This window comes from Triticum dicoccoides, chromosome 3A (assembly GCF_002162155.2).
Source record: "Triticum dicoccoides isolate Atlit2015 ecotype Zavitan chromosome 3A, WEW_v2.0, whole genome shotgun sequence".
NCBI lineage: Eukaryota > Viridiplantae > Streptophyta > Magnoliopsida > Poales > Poaceae > Triticum > Triticum dicoccoides.
The window spans coordinates 698,885,927-698,900,268 of NC_041384.1; the positions used below are offsets into that span (position 1 = coordinate 698,885,927).

The 14,342-nt window shown below is 43.8% G+C and overlaps 1 protein-coding gene across 1 annotated transcript in view; it reads right to left on the reverse strand.

Moving 5' to 3' along the window:
• The window catches only part of LOC119272961 (putative respiratory burst oxidase homolog protein J), a 25,079-nt gene that overhangs the window by 8,181 nt on the left and 2,556 nt on the right, over window positions 1–14,342 (reverse strand). The window contains exons 3-6 of the mRNA XM_037554295.1: window positions 9,703–9,718; window positions 8,580–8,747; window positions 7,971–8,168; window positions 7,852–7,874 (exon numbers count right to left, since the gene is read on the reverse strand). Coding sequence (XP_037410192.1) covers window positions 7,852–7,874; window positions 7,971–8,168; window positions 8,580–8,747; window positions 9,703–9,718 — 405 coding nt within the window. The remainder of the gene's footprint in view (window positions 1–7,851; window positions 7,875–7,970; window positions 8,169–8,579; window positions 8,748–9,702; window positions 9,719–14,342) is intronic.

A 14,342-nucleotide genomic window follows, 5' to 3' on the forward strand; every position in this document is an offset into this window, starting at 1 on the left:
GTTGATTATGAGACTACAAATTTGAAGCTTAAGTTGCAATTTTAGGGCAATGCAGATAAAGTTCTCTAGATATGCAACTATGTGAGAACAACATATATGGCAAGGAAGCTCAAAACAAGGTATGATCGGTAATAATATAATTAGCAAACCAACAAACATACAAAGCAAGTATGTACAAAAAAGCATCCGTTGAACATACAAATATACAAAACAAGTACGGTGCGAGAACGGATTAACCACTGAGATTAGATAACAGAACAACAACCAAAAAGCATATGTTCAACAAAAAGCAAAATAAGAGCATCTCCAACAGGCGTGCTAAAAAACCGTTTACAGTGCTGGAATCGTGAGTTTTTGCGCACCGCGGAGCGCTGGCTCCAGTGGCCGCTGTAACATATAGCACGCGCGAGCTGCTCCAGCAGGCGCTGCAAAAAACGGCGCGTGCGCTCATCACAAACAACATATGCACTCCAAACAAAACCAAGAAGATCAAACAAAAAAAAATCAACAATAAATAGTTCAATTTTATTACAACTCAAACAAATAGTTTATTTTCCAATACAACAAATAGTTCAACAATACAACATCAACATACAACATCAAACATACAAATCATCATGCTTTTTGTCGGCTATTACATGCCCACCACTCCTCGATGAGATCCTTTTGAAGATCATCATGCGCTTCGGCACGTCAAATGGCATGATAGGAGGCAACAAATCGGGCCACTCACGCAGCCCTCCGCCGCACTCGCACGGGATGTCCCAAGAGCTCATACTGAGAGTAGTCTAAATCTTGGCCACGCTCATTCTTGATGATCATGTTGTGCATGATCACACAAGCGTGCATGATGTACGAAAGCATCTTTTGATCTCAAAAGCTAGCCAGTCCTCTCACAATGGAAAATTGAGCTTGCAAAATCCCAAAAGCTCTTTCCACGCTTGCAAAATCCCAAAAGCTCTCTCCACATATTTCCTAGCCGCCGCCTGAGCATTGTGGAAATCTAGATTTTTCTTACCTTCCGGTTTTTTCATCGGCTTCACAAATATTTACCACTTTGGGTAGATGCCATCCACAAGATAGTAGCCATAGTTGTATGTATGTATGCCCATTTGCTACAAACTGCACCGGTGACATTTCACCATTTGCAATCTTATTCATGAGTGGTGACCGATTAACAACGTTAATGTCATTCAAAGATCCAAGCATTTCAAAAAAGCATGCCAAATCCAAATCTCTTGATCGGCCACCGCTTCAAGGATTATAGTTGAACCCTTTTTTGGCCGTGGAATTTTCCACGCCATGCCTTAGGACAGTTCTTCCAACTCCAATGCATGCAATATATTGAGCCAAACATACCTGGGAACCGCAAGCTTTGTTCATCTCCAAAAGCCCTGCAACGTCTTCAGCATTGGGAGATCTCAAATACTCCGGGCCAAACACTTGCACAATTCCGACTGCGAAGCACTTGACACACATGATGGCTTGACTCTCACCCATGGCCAGGTGGTCATCAACTAGATCAGTCGGAATACCGTATGTCAACATACGCAAAGCGGCTGTCACCTTCTGAAAGGTGCTATGCCCGAGTTCTCTGGCGGCATTCCTTCTTTGCTGAAAAAACCGATCATGGCTCGCCAGTTTCTCTACAATGTGCCTGAACAACTCGGTGCTCATCCTAAACTGGCGCCGGAAGTACGACTCGGGGTATGTGTGATTCTCCACAAAATAGTGCCTCATCAATCTGTTGTCGGCATTGATCTTGTCCCTCCAAATTTTCCGCCGAACCACCGTGCTTCGGTTTTTTTATTGATGTGCATAGTTATAGGATCATTGCAAGGTCCTCCTCGTCATCTTCAATATCAAATTATTCTTCGGAAGAATCATATGACGAACTCATCTATAATGTTGAATTTTAACTAGTCTATAAAAATTACAAACAACATGCACCAAATTCATGTAAACAAATGTGAAGTTGAAGCAATACATACCTTGCAAGCGTTTTGTGGAACACCTTGTGGGCGCCGAGTGGCAGTGGGCGGCCGGGCGCTGTTCGTCGGAGGAATGGTGCACGCGAGGGGCGGCGGCGACTAAAGGGAGACGGAGGAAGCAGCGGCGGTGCGGAGATAGGCCGGGGAAGCGCCGTCAGGTCGCCGAAGCAAATGGGATGGTGCGGCCGGAGGCGCCAGTGCCTGGATTGGGGGTAGGTGGAAGTCATGGCATGGGCGCTCGACTGTGCAGCGCGTGGGAGCGGACGCATGAAATAAGTGGCACGCGATGCCGTTTCATCCCACGCGCTGAACCACTTATGCCACGCGCGTGTTTTTTTGCGCCTCCGCTGGAGCGCCCGGAGCGACTGTGCGCGTGCAAAAAAACAGAATTTTTCCAGCGCGGCGCTTATATCGCGCAGCTGTTGGAGATGCTCTAACAAGGTTCCCTTTGCCGCCTACTGCTAGCTGGCGAAACACTGACTTGAGAGTAGATACAACCTTTTAATTAAACTGAAGGTGAGAAATCGATGCCACATATCTCACTATGATTCTGCATTCTGCGTGCGTTTATTGCTGTGAGGAAGAAAGACAGGAGAGAGGCTGAACTCATGTATATTCATCCATCGGGAGTGTACATATATACAGGTACATGCACACAGCAGGTGCGGCCACTACTCCAACGAACCACGTAATAAACTCCACTAAGCTAGTACATGCACCAAGACTAGGTAGATTAGTTACAGGGAGAGGCTACGTGATAGAGAATCACGTAGGGGCACCCTGCGTGATAGGAGGTTTCCAACAATTGCCGCCAGCCGGAGCCGGGGACATGGCAGCTGGTAGAGCTTTTATCACCGCAGGGGTGTCGATCAATCAGTTTGTTGTTGAGTTGGTTATGCTATGCATGAACCCGACGTAGTAAGACTAGTCACAGTGGGAGTAACTTTAGCAGTAACATCGAGTCCGACTCAGGAAATTTGCTTATGTGGCAATGAGTTAATGAGGAAAGAGGTAGTTGTAGTAACTTAGCTAGTTACTGTAACATCACATGTCCCAATGCAATATGAGTCCATAACCTAATAAATGAATCTTTGCATGTTACCACAGTTAAGTTACTACCCACTATGAAAATAGTAACATAGTCTAGGGATATGTGTATGTTACTAGTGTATGTTACTCTCCATTGTGGCTAGTCTAATAACTTGATCCTGTGGCAATAAATCGCACGTCGCTGATGGACGAGCTGGCCTCTCGCCTTCTTTCTATCCCTCTCCTCTCAGCTCCTACGTCGACTTAACGTGTGTCTGCGGTCCGAACTAAACTGCTCACGTCATGATCCGGAGCCTCTCGGAAGACTCGATGGGTAAACGAAACGTGTGCGCTGCTAGTAGCATTAATTAACAAAGTGCTGCTTGCCGGCGCAATGGAATGCATGGGAGAAGGCCGACACGAAAGAAGGGAGAAAATTTCAGGCGCGCGTGGGGCGTCGGAGAGGAAGAACGGAAGAAGGAGCTTCGGGAGGTTGGCATGGTCAGGGTGAGATGAGACTGACGAGAACACGGAACCATTCATGCAATGCAATCCCGTGTTACCGTCGCATATGCTCTGGTTGCTTTGACGTCTCAACGGTCCAGGCTCGGTTTATCTCGAGTCAGGATGCGAAAGAGGCAGCTGATTTCAACAGGGCCGTAAAGGCTGAGGTACACGGCTGGCTGGGGAGGGTCAGCTTGAGCTGATCGTCGAGGAAAAACAGGACGACCAAGAACCAGCCGACGCTGCAATCGAGTTGAAGTTCACGTTCACGTACGTGTGGTCGTACCAACTCGGATGTATCTGATGCGTGTAAGAATATACACAGTCGCTTGTGTTGTTTGTATTGACATGGCAATGGCTCTCGCACCTTTTCTTTTTTCTTTGCACCTGAAATGAATCAAAGTCACCTGAAAAAAAATGAAACAAAGAAAAAGGATTCTGCCTTTGGTGCCAGGGACATGGCAGCTAGAGCTTTATCACATGAGTGTCAATCAGGTTTGTTGAGTCGGTTATGAATATCATGGCAAATAATAAAAAAGAAAAGGTTTGTTGTGTGTTGTGCATTAATAATTGAGACTAACTTCTTCATGCAGCAACTACGGGAAATGCACACCATGGCTATCAACGACTGCTTCAAGATTGTATATTAGATGTGTCAGACCCTATAATTAGGCCTTGCCGATGTATCCCATTGGGAAAACAAAATTTGATGTCTGTACCAATCAAAGTAGAACACAAAATTAACCCTTCCTACATGATTACTCCCTCTTGGTCTTGGACCCCTCCCACGGGTGCCGACGACCCTGTCAGACCCGAAATGGAAAAAGGCGCTAAGCGTCACCGCTGTCAAGTCTGAAATGGACACGGGTTACTTGGAAACTAGTTAAGCACGTTTTCTCAAACTTAATTAGCACTTCACTTTTTCGTACTGATCCTCTCAGACAGAGATTCTAATAAAGTCAACCAAGATCAGCTTATGTTCATTAATACCCTATGAGCCAGCATGTGTACCAAAAACTCGATTCAGACTAAGAACAAACTATTAGCTGCAACAGTTTCAGCTTTTTTTTTTTGAAAAGGGGGGTTTCCCTGGCCTCCGCATCAGAAAGATGCATACGCCATCTTATTAACCAAATAAAGTAGTGCCAACATGGTTCCAAAGGTCTCCAAAAGTAATAAAAAAGCACAGAAAGCTCACACAGAGCCAATATGGGCTAGAAACACCAACTAGCCAAGAAAAGACGCCACAACCGGCTGGCTAAAACTAGATAAGGAAACTAATTGCCTATCCTATTACATGACCGCCATCCAAACCGGTTGAAGATATCCCGAGCTACCATCTCCCAGCGGAAAGACCCAGTAACCAAATGCTCCCTGGCCTCCGTCTGGGTGAGTAGGGACCACGGACAGATCAGAGCCGTAGTTTGGAATATGACCTGCAAAAAATGTATACATGATATTCTGTTAAAAACTAAATCATTTCTGCAAGTCCAGATAGTCCACAGCAAAGCACAAACTCCAACTCGAATATGTCTCGCTAAGTCAGGCTCAATCCCATTAAGCCATGTCCCAAATAACGCATTAAAAGAATTCGATGGATTGATATTAAAAGCAATGTGGACCGTCTGCCAAAGTACCTTGGCCAACGGGCAATCAAAAAAGAGGTGTTTGATAGTCTCATCCCGATCGCAGAAACTACACCTAGTAGGTCCTGTCCAATTACGCTTTATCAAGTTGTCCTTAGTTAAAATAACTTGTTTATGGACAAACCACATAAATACTTTTATTTTCAAAGGAACTTTGACATCCCAAACATGCTTGGACGTAGGAATGTAGTTCGAATTAATAACATCAATATACATTGATTTAACCGTGAATACTCCAGACTTAGTCAATTTCCAGCATAATTCATCGGGTTGTTGTGAAAGCTGAACCTTCATCAGTCTCCTAACTAGACGGAGCCATTCTTTCCAACGATTGCCCGCTAGCGTTCGACGGAACTGAATATTAAGGGGGCTAGATTGAAAGACTGATGCGACGAACACCTCACGTCGTTGAACAATGCGGTATAAAGACGGATATTGGATGGCCAAGGGTGTCTCGCCGAGCCAAGTATCCTCCCAGAAACGTGTACTCGTGCCGTTTCCAATAACAAACTTCGTCCTATTAAATAAGGACTGTTTGACTTTCATCAGGCCTTTCCAGAAAGGTGAATCGGTCGGCCTGACTGTAACATGGGACAAAGTTTTTGTCTGGAGGTACTTGTTGCGAAGGATTTGAGCCCACATAACATCATTCTCCGATGAGAGCTTCCACAGCCACTTGCTAAGAAGGCATTTATTCTTAACTTCTAGATTCTCAATACCTAGACCCCCTTGATCTTTCGGTCTACAGATGATATCCCATTTGGCAAGCCGATATTTTCTTTTAAGCTCATCACCCTGCCAAAAAAAACGCGATCGATAGAAGTCCAGTCTCTTCCTAACACCAACTGGGACCTCAAAGAATGATAGGAGAAACATTGGCATACTCGTGAGCACCGAATTAATCAGGATTAATCGGCCTCCATATGACATGAGCTTACCCTTCCAACAACTCATTTTCTTCTCAAATCGGTCCTCGATGCACTTCCACTCTCTGTTTGTCAGCCTACGATGGTGGATTGGAATCCCCAGGTAAGAGAAGGGTAACTCTCCCAACTCACACCCAAACAATTGCCTATAAGCATCCTGTTCATCTTTGGCCCTACCAAAACAGAACAGCTCGCTCTTATGAAAGTTAATCTTTAACCCGGTCAATTGTTCAAATAGGCATAACACAAGCTTCATATTTCTCGCCTTGGCCAAGTCATGCTCCATAAAGATGATTGTATCATCAGCGTACTGAAGGATGGATACACCTCCATGAATAAGATGAGGTACCAATCCACCTACTTGACCATTTTCCTTAGCCCTTCCTATCAAAATTGCTAACATATCCACCACAATGTTAAACAGTATAAGGGACATCGGATCTCCTTGTCTTAGGCCTTTATGTGTCTGGAAGTAATGACCTATGTCATCATTAACTTTAATTCCCACACTACCTTTTTGCGTAAATGATTCAACCTGTCGGTGCCAGACTTCATCAAAACCTTTCATACGCAATGACTGTTGGAGGAATGGCCATTTGACCTTATCGTACGCTTTTTCGAAATCCACCTTAAAAATTACTCCATCTAATTTTTTGGAATGGATTTCATGGAGTGTTTCATGCAGGACGACCACCCCTTCATGGAATATTTCTGTCCGGCATGAAAGCAGTTTGGGACTGTTGCACCACAGAATGCGCAATCTGTGTGAGCCTGTTAGTCCCGACCTTGGTGAAATTTTTGAAACTAACATTGAGGAGACAGGTCGGCCTGAATTGCTCAATTTTCACAGCATCCGTTTTCTTGGGAAGCAGTGTGATAGTCCCAAAATTCAAGTGCAATAATTGAAGCTGTCCAGAGAACAGATCAGGGAACATAGGTAGTAAATCCCCCTTAATAATGTGCCAGCACTTTTTATAGAACTCTGCCGGGAATCCATCCGGCCCGGGAGCCTTATTGTTTTTCATCTGTGCAATAGCATCAAACACCTCCTTCTCCGAGAACGGGGCAACCAGAATATCATTATCGTCAGCCGATAGCTGGGGCACATCCTCAGTCCTGGACTCATCGAGGGACACACAATTATCTTCCGGAGGTCCAAATAACTGCTTATAATAGTCGGTAATATATGTTTTTAGGTTATCCTGACCTAAAATAGTGCCCTCGTCTTGCTCAAGCTGAAAGATACGCTTCTTTCTGTGCTTGTCATTAGCTATCAAATGGAAAAATTGAGTATTCGCGTCCCCTTGGACCACTTTGCAGACTTTAGCATGCAAAGCCCACTTCAATTCTTCTTCGCGGAGCAGTTCTTTCAACCTTTTCTCCGCCTCATTTTTAACCTGAAGCTCAGCTGGCGATAAAATAGTGGATTCGGCCTGTATGTCCAGGGCCTGTATAAGAGTAAGGAGTCTATCCTTTTCAATCTTATACACACCACTGAGGTGCTTAGCCCAACCCCGTAAGAAACTTCTCAAATGCCTACTCTTATACGGTTTCAGCTATCTGTGAGCTTATACGGTTTATATATTCTTCTCAGGCCCTTACGCCTCATATGTTTCATTGGCCAGCTCAACCAATGATTTCAGTAGTTCTTTTTTTGAGGTCTTAACTTCATGAGCTTCGACCATATCTTTGTAGACTCTCAAGCAAGAATGTTTATTCTTATGAACGCCATATATATATGAATGAGCGACCAACCTTGACACGTCATCTTCTGAAACCTGAAAGAAGCATGATTTGGAGTGAGTGACAAGTTTGCTGAAAATGGGATAGCATGCAGCTTGGCACACTTCACAAAATAGTATGTACAGTTTTACCTCACAGGAGTCGCCAAATTCAGGCCACCATATCATCTTCAGAGCTGTTGCAATTTTCAGTAACGTCCAACCCTCGCAGTTGATGCCAGAGACATCCTTAATGAGGTCACCTGCACGGCGCAAGGCTCCAGAATATTTCTTCTCAACAGAATCACAGTGAAACAACGCAGAAGCTGTCGCAGCAATTTGCTCATTGACCTGGATACAAAGAAGATTGCTTCATCACTAAAGCAAGGATGCAGAGCATATAATTTTTTTTCTGTAGAAGTTGCATCCAAAACTTTGGTCCATGAAGATGAAGTGCAACACCAAATGACAGGGAACTATGAAGCAAAGAGCATGGCAACTAGTTAGCTCACCATATCTGTTTTGACATCACAACAATAACGATTCAATACATAATGCAGTCCTAGACTCATTGGGAGACGGTCCGCTGCAGCCAGCTGTGATTTTTCTTGAGGCAGCAAACTTCGCATGCAATGCTGTATGCCCCACATTACCTCCATTACAGCTGTAGTATACAGCCAGTCTATATTCTGGAAGAAGTGATATCAAAGATGGCGATCAAAGTTGTTCAAAAATATAGATAAACCAGGAACTTAACCTCACCAATCTCTCTTCAATAATTCTTTTATATTCAAGCTTTCCAACAGCAATTTTCTGTTCAGGGAAGCGACAGTTCATGATCATATCAGTAAGCCTTTTGCTGACACCAGTACTTTTATTAATGGCCTTGGACTTGTCCTTAAAAGTTCGAAACTCTTCCAGCAAAACAGCCTGATGAAAAAATGAGCATGTTCAGGTGCAAAAAGAAACGATTAATCAAGTATCATGTCATGTCTCTCAATCAGGATAGGGGGCTGATTCACTGGGCATATCTTAACTGTAACGATATACCCATGTTACAAATACTCGTTCATCAAATACTAGTGTGATTCAGATTAACTCATAAAGCAAGGTCATGAGATGTAGTTTGGCAACAGACCACAGTGCCGCTCTTCAGTAGTAGCAGCACATCAGTAACTGATTTGTAAGAAGTCTTGTTACACCCATGGCGGATATTTAGCCAAAGTAGTTTTTTGGGCGTGCATGCATTTGTGTCCAGGGCAAGGTTTCCATTTTCAGTTTCAGTGAAATTCAGTGATTTGTTTGAAATTCAATTAAATATTTGAAACTTCTAAATTATTTTTGAAAAATAGTTGAATTCATGTGTACTACTTGAAATGGCTGAAATATTTTGGCCGAAAGGTAGATATTTCAGTGACTGCTAAAATTAATGAAATCCAGTGAAATTCATCAAAATCTCACTGAAAGTGAAAACCGCGGTCCAGTGTACATGTTTTAGATTTATGGAGGAAAGTTGTGTTGGCCTCTCAATTATTTAGTAATTAACCATGTGTTTATGTTCCTCCGTTAATAGAAAACAAAGTAAATAAATAAATACTGATGCAATCATGGATGGTGCAAGATAACTAGCAGGGTTAATTTGGCAGCACAACATAGGAAAATAACAATCATAAGCAGGGAATCGAAGGAAAGAAGTGGGCACTAACACGTTCTGCCTTCCATCTATCAGTGAAGTTAAGCCATATTTCCTGGAGGAGACAAAGATAAAAGAGAAAATTAGGTAATTGACATAGACAACAAGAGAAAAAAAAAAACAAGAGAAAGCAAGCAAGCACATCATCAGTAACCAAGGAAGGAAGAACATATATATGGTACACCACTACACCTCCACAGCATTTGGTCTGCTAATAAGTAACGCACAAAAAGTGAAAATTGCAAAGCCTGAGGGTGTCTCAAACAGAATCAGCATCAGTCCACTATCCCCGCGGATGGCAGCTGCAAAAAAAGAAACAAAGCAAAACTTAAGCAAGCATGATTACCAAGAAAAGAAGTGAAGAATTCAAATATCAAACATGATGCCAGCCCTTGCCAAAGGTGGCTCTCATACATCGCCTGGGCTACCAAGAATACCGAGTTCAACTACCCCAGGCGCAGCTCACTGGATTGGCGGCCCATCATATTCATACCCAAAATGTGGCACGTTTTGCAGGTCTGCTGGGAGCGGGGCAACCCCATCCACTGTCGCTCCTCTCCTCTCCTCATTGGCTCATCCCATGCTTCTGCACGTCTGTTGGCTGTGCTCTCTTCCACTCGGATGCCACTACAGGTGCCTCCGGCTAGACCTTGACCACTAGATATTGTCGAGATGTTCTAGCCAAATGCACTCAAAGGTTCCATCCCAATTATCTTAAAAAAAAAGGTTCCATTCCAATCGCTAGAATGTTCCGGCCATGGAAGGTAATTGTTCCCACCAGTTGAAATGAACTTTCCATGGGCGCATTGGGAGCAAGAGATCCAGTGGGAACTGAGAGGTGTGCGCAGTGGCCAGGATCATGGAGCCGCTGCTGGGAAAATGTGGTGCCATTTTAGCGTGTGTCTGTTATGAGGTTGGTACAGTTTTATCTCCTGCAGGATTTGGACATGTTTTACTCTAACAAATGATTAAAAATTCCTTGATTTCTTGCATAAAGAATGAGATTTAGTTAGGTTCCAATGTCACATTAAGAATATTTTCCCAAGAGCTAAAGATTCAGAGAAACGACGCGATGGTTAGGTACTTAGGTAGGTCTTATGGAAACTAAGCTCGCCACTATAAGGCTGGCTACTGGTCGTAATGGTAGTATCATAGCTAGTATTATGCCTTGTACAATGGGAGGTGCTTAGGGAGATGCTTAGAAAAATAAACCAGGTTTTTCTGAAGCCCCGGTGCCTATTTCTACAGGAGCTTAAAAAAAAGCCTGGTTTATTTCTCTAAGCACATCCCTTTGTACAAGGCCTTATACATGCCAACTAGGCAATTTTGATGATGTGTCATATCATTAAATGAAGAAAGAGATGGTGGAATATCATATCATGATACTGTATCATAATAAATGCTATGCTACTTTGTGTCATGCATGGCAATAAATAGAGTACTACATGATACTAATATATGATACTATGCATTAGGGAGGTAGTACCATACACTAGTATCATATGCATGATATTATTATATGATACTCCTCATTAGGCTGGTTGTAATGGGGAGTATCATATAGTAGTATCACACATATGATACTAGTGTATGATACTACCTCCCTAATGCATAGTATCATTGTAATGGGGAGTATCATATAGTAGTATCATACATATGATACTAGTGTATGATACTACCTCCCTAATGCATAGTATCATATATTAGTATCATGTAGCACTCTATTTATTGTCATGCATGACACAAAGTAGCATAGCATTTATTATGATACAATATCATGATATGATACTCCATCATCTTTTTCTTCATTTAATACTATGACACATCATCAAAATTACCTAGTTGACATGCATGATACTAGATATGATATTACCATTACGATCAGCCTAACGAAAATTTGACATGGTTGTAGTACTAGTAGTACAGAGTTCTTAAATATAAGTCTTTTTAGAGATTTCAATATGGACTACATACGAATGTATATAGACATATTTTAAAGTGTAGATTCAACCATTTTGCTTCGTATGTAGTCTATATTAGAATCTCTAAAAAGACTTATATTTAGGAGCAGAGGGAGTATAAAAGACTGGTACTGCAGCCTGCAATTCTATGAATATCTTATTGCAATTTTTGTTGCATGGTTTGCCTCTTATCATTTCAATTCAGCTGTTAACCATTTTGGATAAATGCTTCATGCGATGTTTGACTTGAACATAAGTTGGATAGGCACGAGAAAGGTTTGCCCCATTGTGTACATGTCTCAAGCAAGGCACCGCCAGGCCAATTATGTGACAGTTGTACAAGTAAGTCGAGAAAGTTACTTTGTACATATGGTACTGCATATTTACTCCTGCCACTGCAGGGTAATTGGCCAACTGCTAATGCCAAGTTGCTGTGACTGAAGGTGTATATGACCTTTTGGACATCTGCGTGAGAAGGATAGATAAACTGACAAAATGTTTGGAGTGCTGATGCTGAAGACCAACGTGATACTACCAGAAAGGACCAGCGGTGCACCAGCAGCAAGTGAGAGAAAGCAAATGAGAGCATAAGAGCATTTCCATCAGACTCCTTACAAATGGTCAAACCCGTAAAAAAAATGACGTTTTCAGTTTTTGTTTTCAAAAAACATCCCGAATAGAGCCCGTAGAAATGGTCAAACCCGTAAACTTTTTTCAGGCCCCTGAGAATCCATCCTCACGACCCCTTTATTCACAGATTTAGAGGAAAAACTAAGGATGCCCTGAAAATCAGTCAACATATGCTAAGCGACAAGGAAATTTCACCGTGCACACGGGCTTCGATGACCTTCCGCCACGAAACTCGCTGGAATCTCGCCGGAAACTCGGCACTTAGAGCAGCTGCGCCGCCGGCCTGTGGAGGAGCTCGCAGGAGCGGCGGCGGCGGCTCCATGACACCGAGAGGTTTCATCCGCGCTGGTTCCTCATCTGATGCTGGCTGTCCCACATCTGCCGCGGAGGCTTGGATTTATTAAGCAGTGACCGGAGCTAGCTAGGATCGATTCAGTTGATCCATTCAAGCAGCAACGGCGACGGGAGCTAGCTAGCTCCTGGATCGATTCAATCGATCCGTCGAAGCAGCTATGGCGACGGACACAGCGGCCGCTTTGTGCGAGATGTCTTGACGCCGGCGGCTCCGTATTTGGCCGCTTCGTGCGTTGTCCGCCAGCTCCGTAGGAGCGAGCTTATTGAGCATGGACACGGGCAAGAGGAAGAAGACATGGGAAAAAATATAAGGGAATATTCAGTTTTACAGTTTAACTTCGAGGTTTCTACTTGGCCACAGCTCAAACCGATTCTTAAAACGTGTTTTCCGTAAACTGAAAACCAAATTCTGCGGTTTAAGGGGTCTGCTAGAGATGCCACCTTCAATATTAACCCGTAAATTACTCCCGCATCTGTTCGCGGACAGGAGACCAGTCCGCAAACACTGATGCGAAAGCCGGCCATCCAACCCTATGCCTCAAATATCCGCTTTCTACTAACTTAAAAAATTGTTTACGCTTTTTATTAACTTAAAAAAATTGTTTATTCATCGGCTTCCGTTGAAACACAGTGTCAAAACACACACATGCTAGCCTTCCACCAAATGCATACAAGTATATGTTAATCACCTAGTCAATTACACCTTCCGCCAAATGCATACAAATCACTAATGCTAAACGTAATCCAATTATACCTTCCGCCAAATGCATACAAATCACTAATGCTAATCGTAGTCCAATTACACCTTCCGCCAACGAGTGCTAGACTTGCATCACACCTTCCGCCAATTGAAAATCGCCTTCCACCCTTTAACCTTGCGTCAAACTAATCACCTTCCGCCAAACAGCTGCGGCTTTACACCATCCGGACAGAGAGACGGGCACGTGGTGCTTTTTGGTTGACCAGACGGATGTCCAGACTCCCGCAAAGTTTATCATGTTTATCTTCAGTTTGTCGAAAAAACGTGGTTCAGATTGCTCGTCGGACCGATACAGAACCACGTTGTACGGCAAATTATGTCCAGATAACACGGTCTAGACGCTTGCGGGATGTTTAAGGGTCCACCTTAAAGATGCCCTAAAGGGGATAATAGCAGAGTGAGAGGCGGTGGGCGACGAATAACAACTGCATGGGAGATGTGCTGCCCACAAACCCGTGCTCTGGGGGTGTGTTCAGATTCTTTTGGCTTTAATTGGAGCATCTTCAACGGATGATGTAAAAGCACCGCGATGATAAAATTTGGCCATTCGGGGCACTTCGGTCAAAAACGACATTCCAACACGTGATGTATATGTATCCAGTGATGTAATTTTTTTAGGACAGATGAAACAAACGCCTCTCGCTGCTCCATATTTGCAGCATTGCAATGGCTGCCACAAAATCCTCATGCCCACGCACGCAATTGCCCGCAGAAACTACCCCGTCTGCAGCCCGCATCGTTGCCCACCACTGCCATCGTCAATTCCATGTTGTAATCACCACCCGACCAGCCGTCACTAGCCATCTCGCCACCGGTTTCCACTCTGCTAGCCGACAATTTCCACCTACCCACTGCATCCACCCCGCCCACAAATACAGCCTCCCCATTCCCCGTCATCGTCCGATCAATGACTCACCTCCTTGATTTGTCGACTCTGGCAGCTGCTGCTTGGGTTGCCTCTAAGGTTTGTTCGTCGCGGTTGGGCTCAACACACCGCCGCTCAGCTTGGCAGCTCGGGGCCGACGACACTGTCAGTGGCAGAGCTAGCCAAGTATGGCTGGGAGGCAGATGACCACACTTAGCTTTAACTTAGCACCTAATAAAAATTCTTACAGAGATTTTTCTAA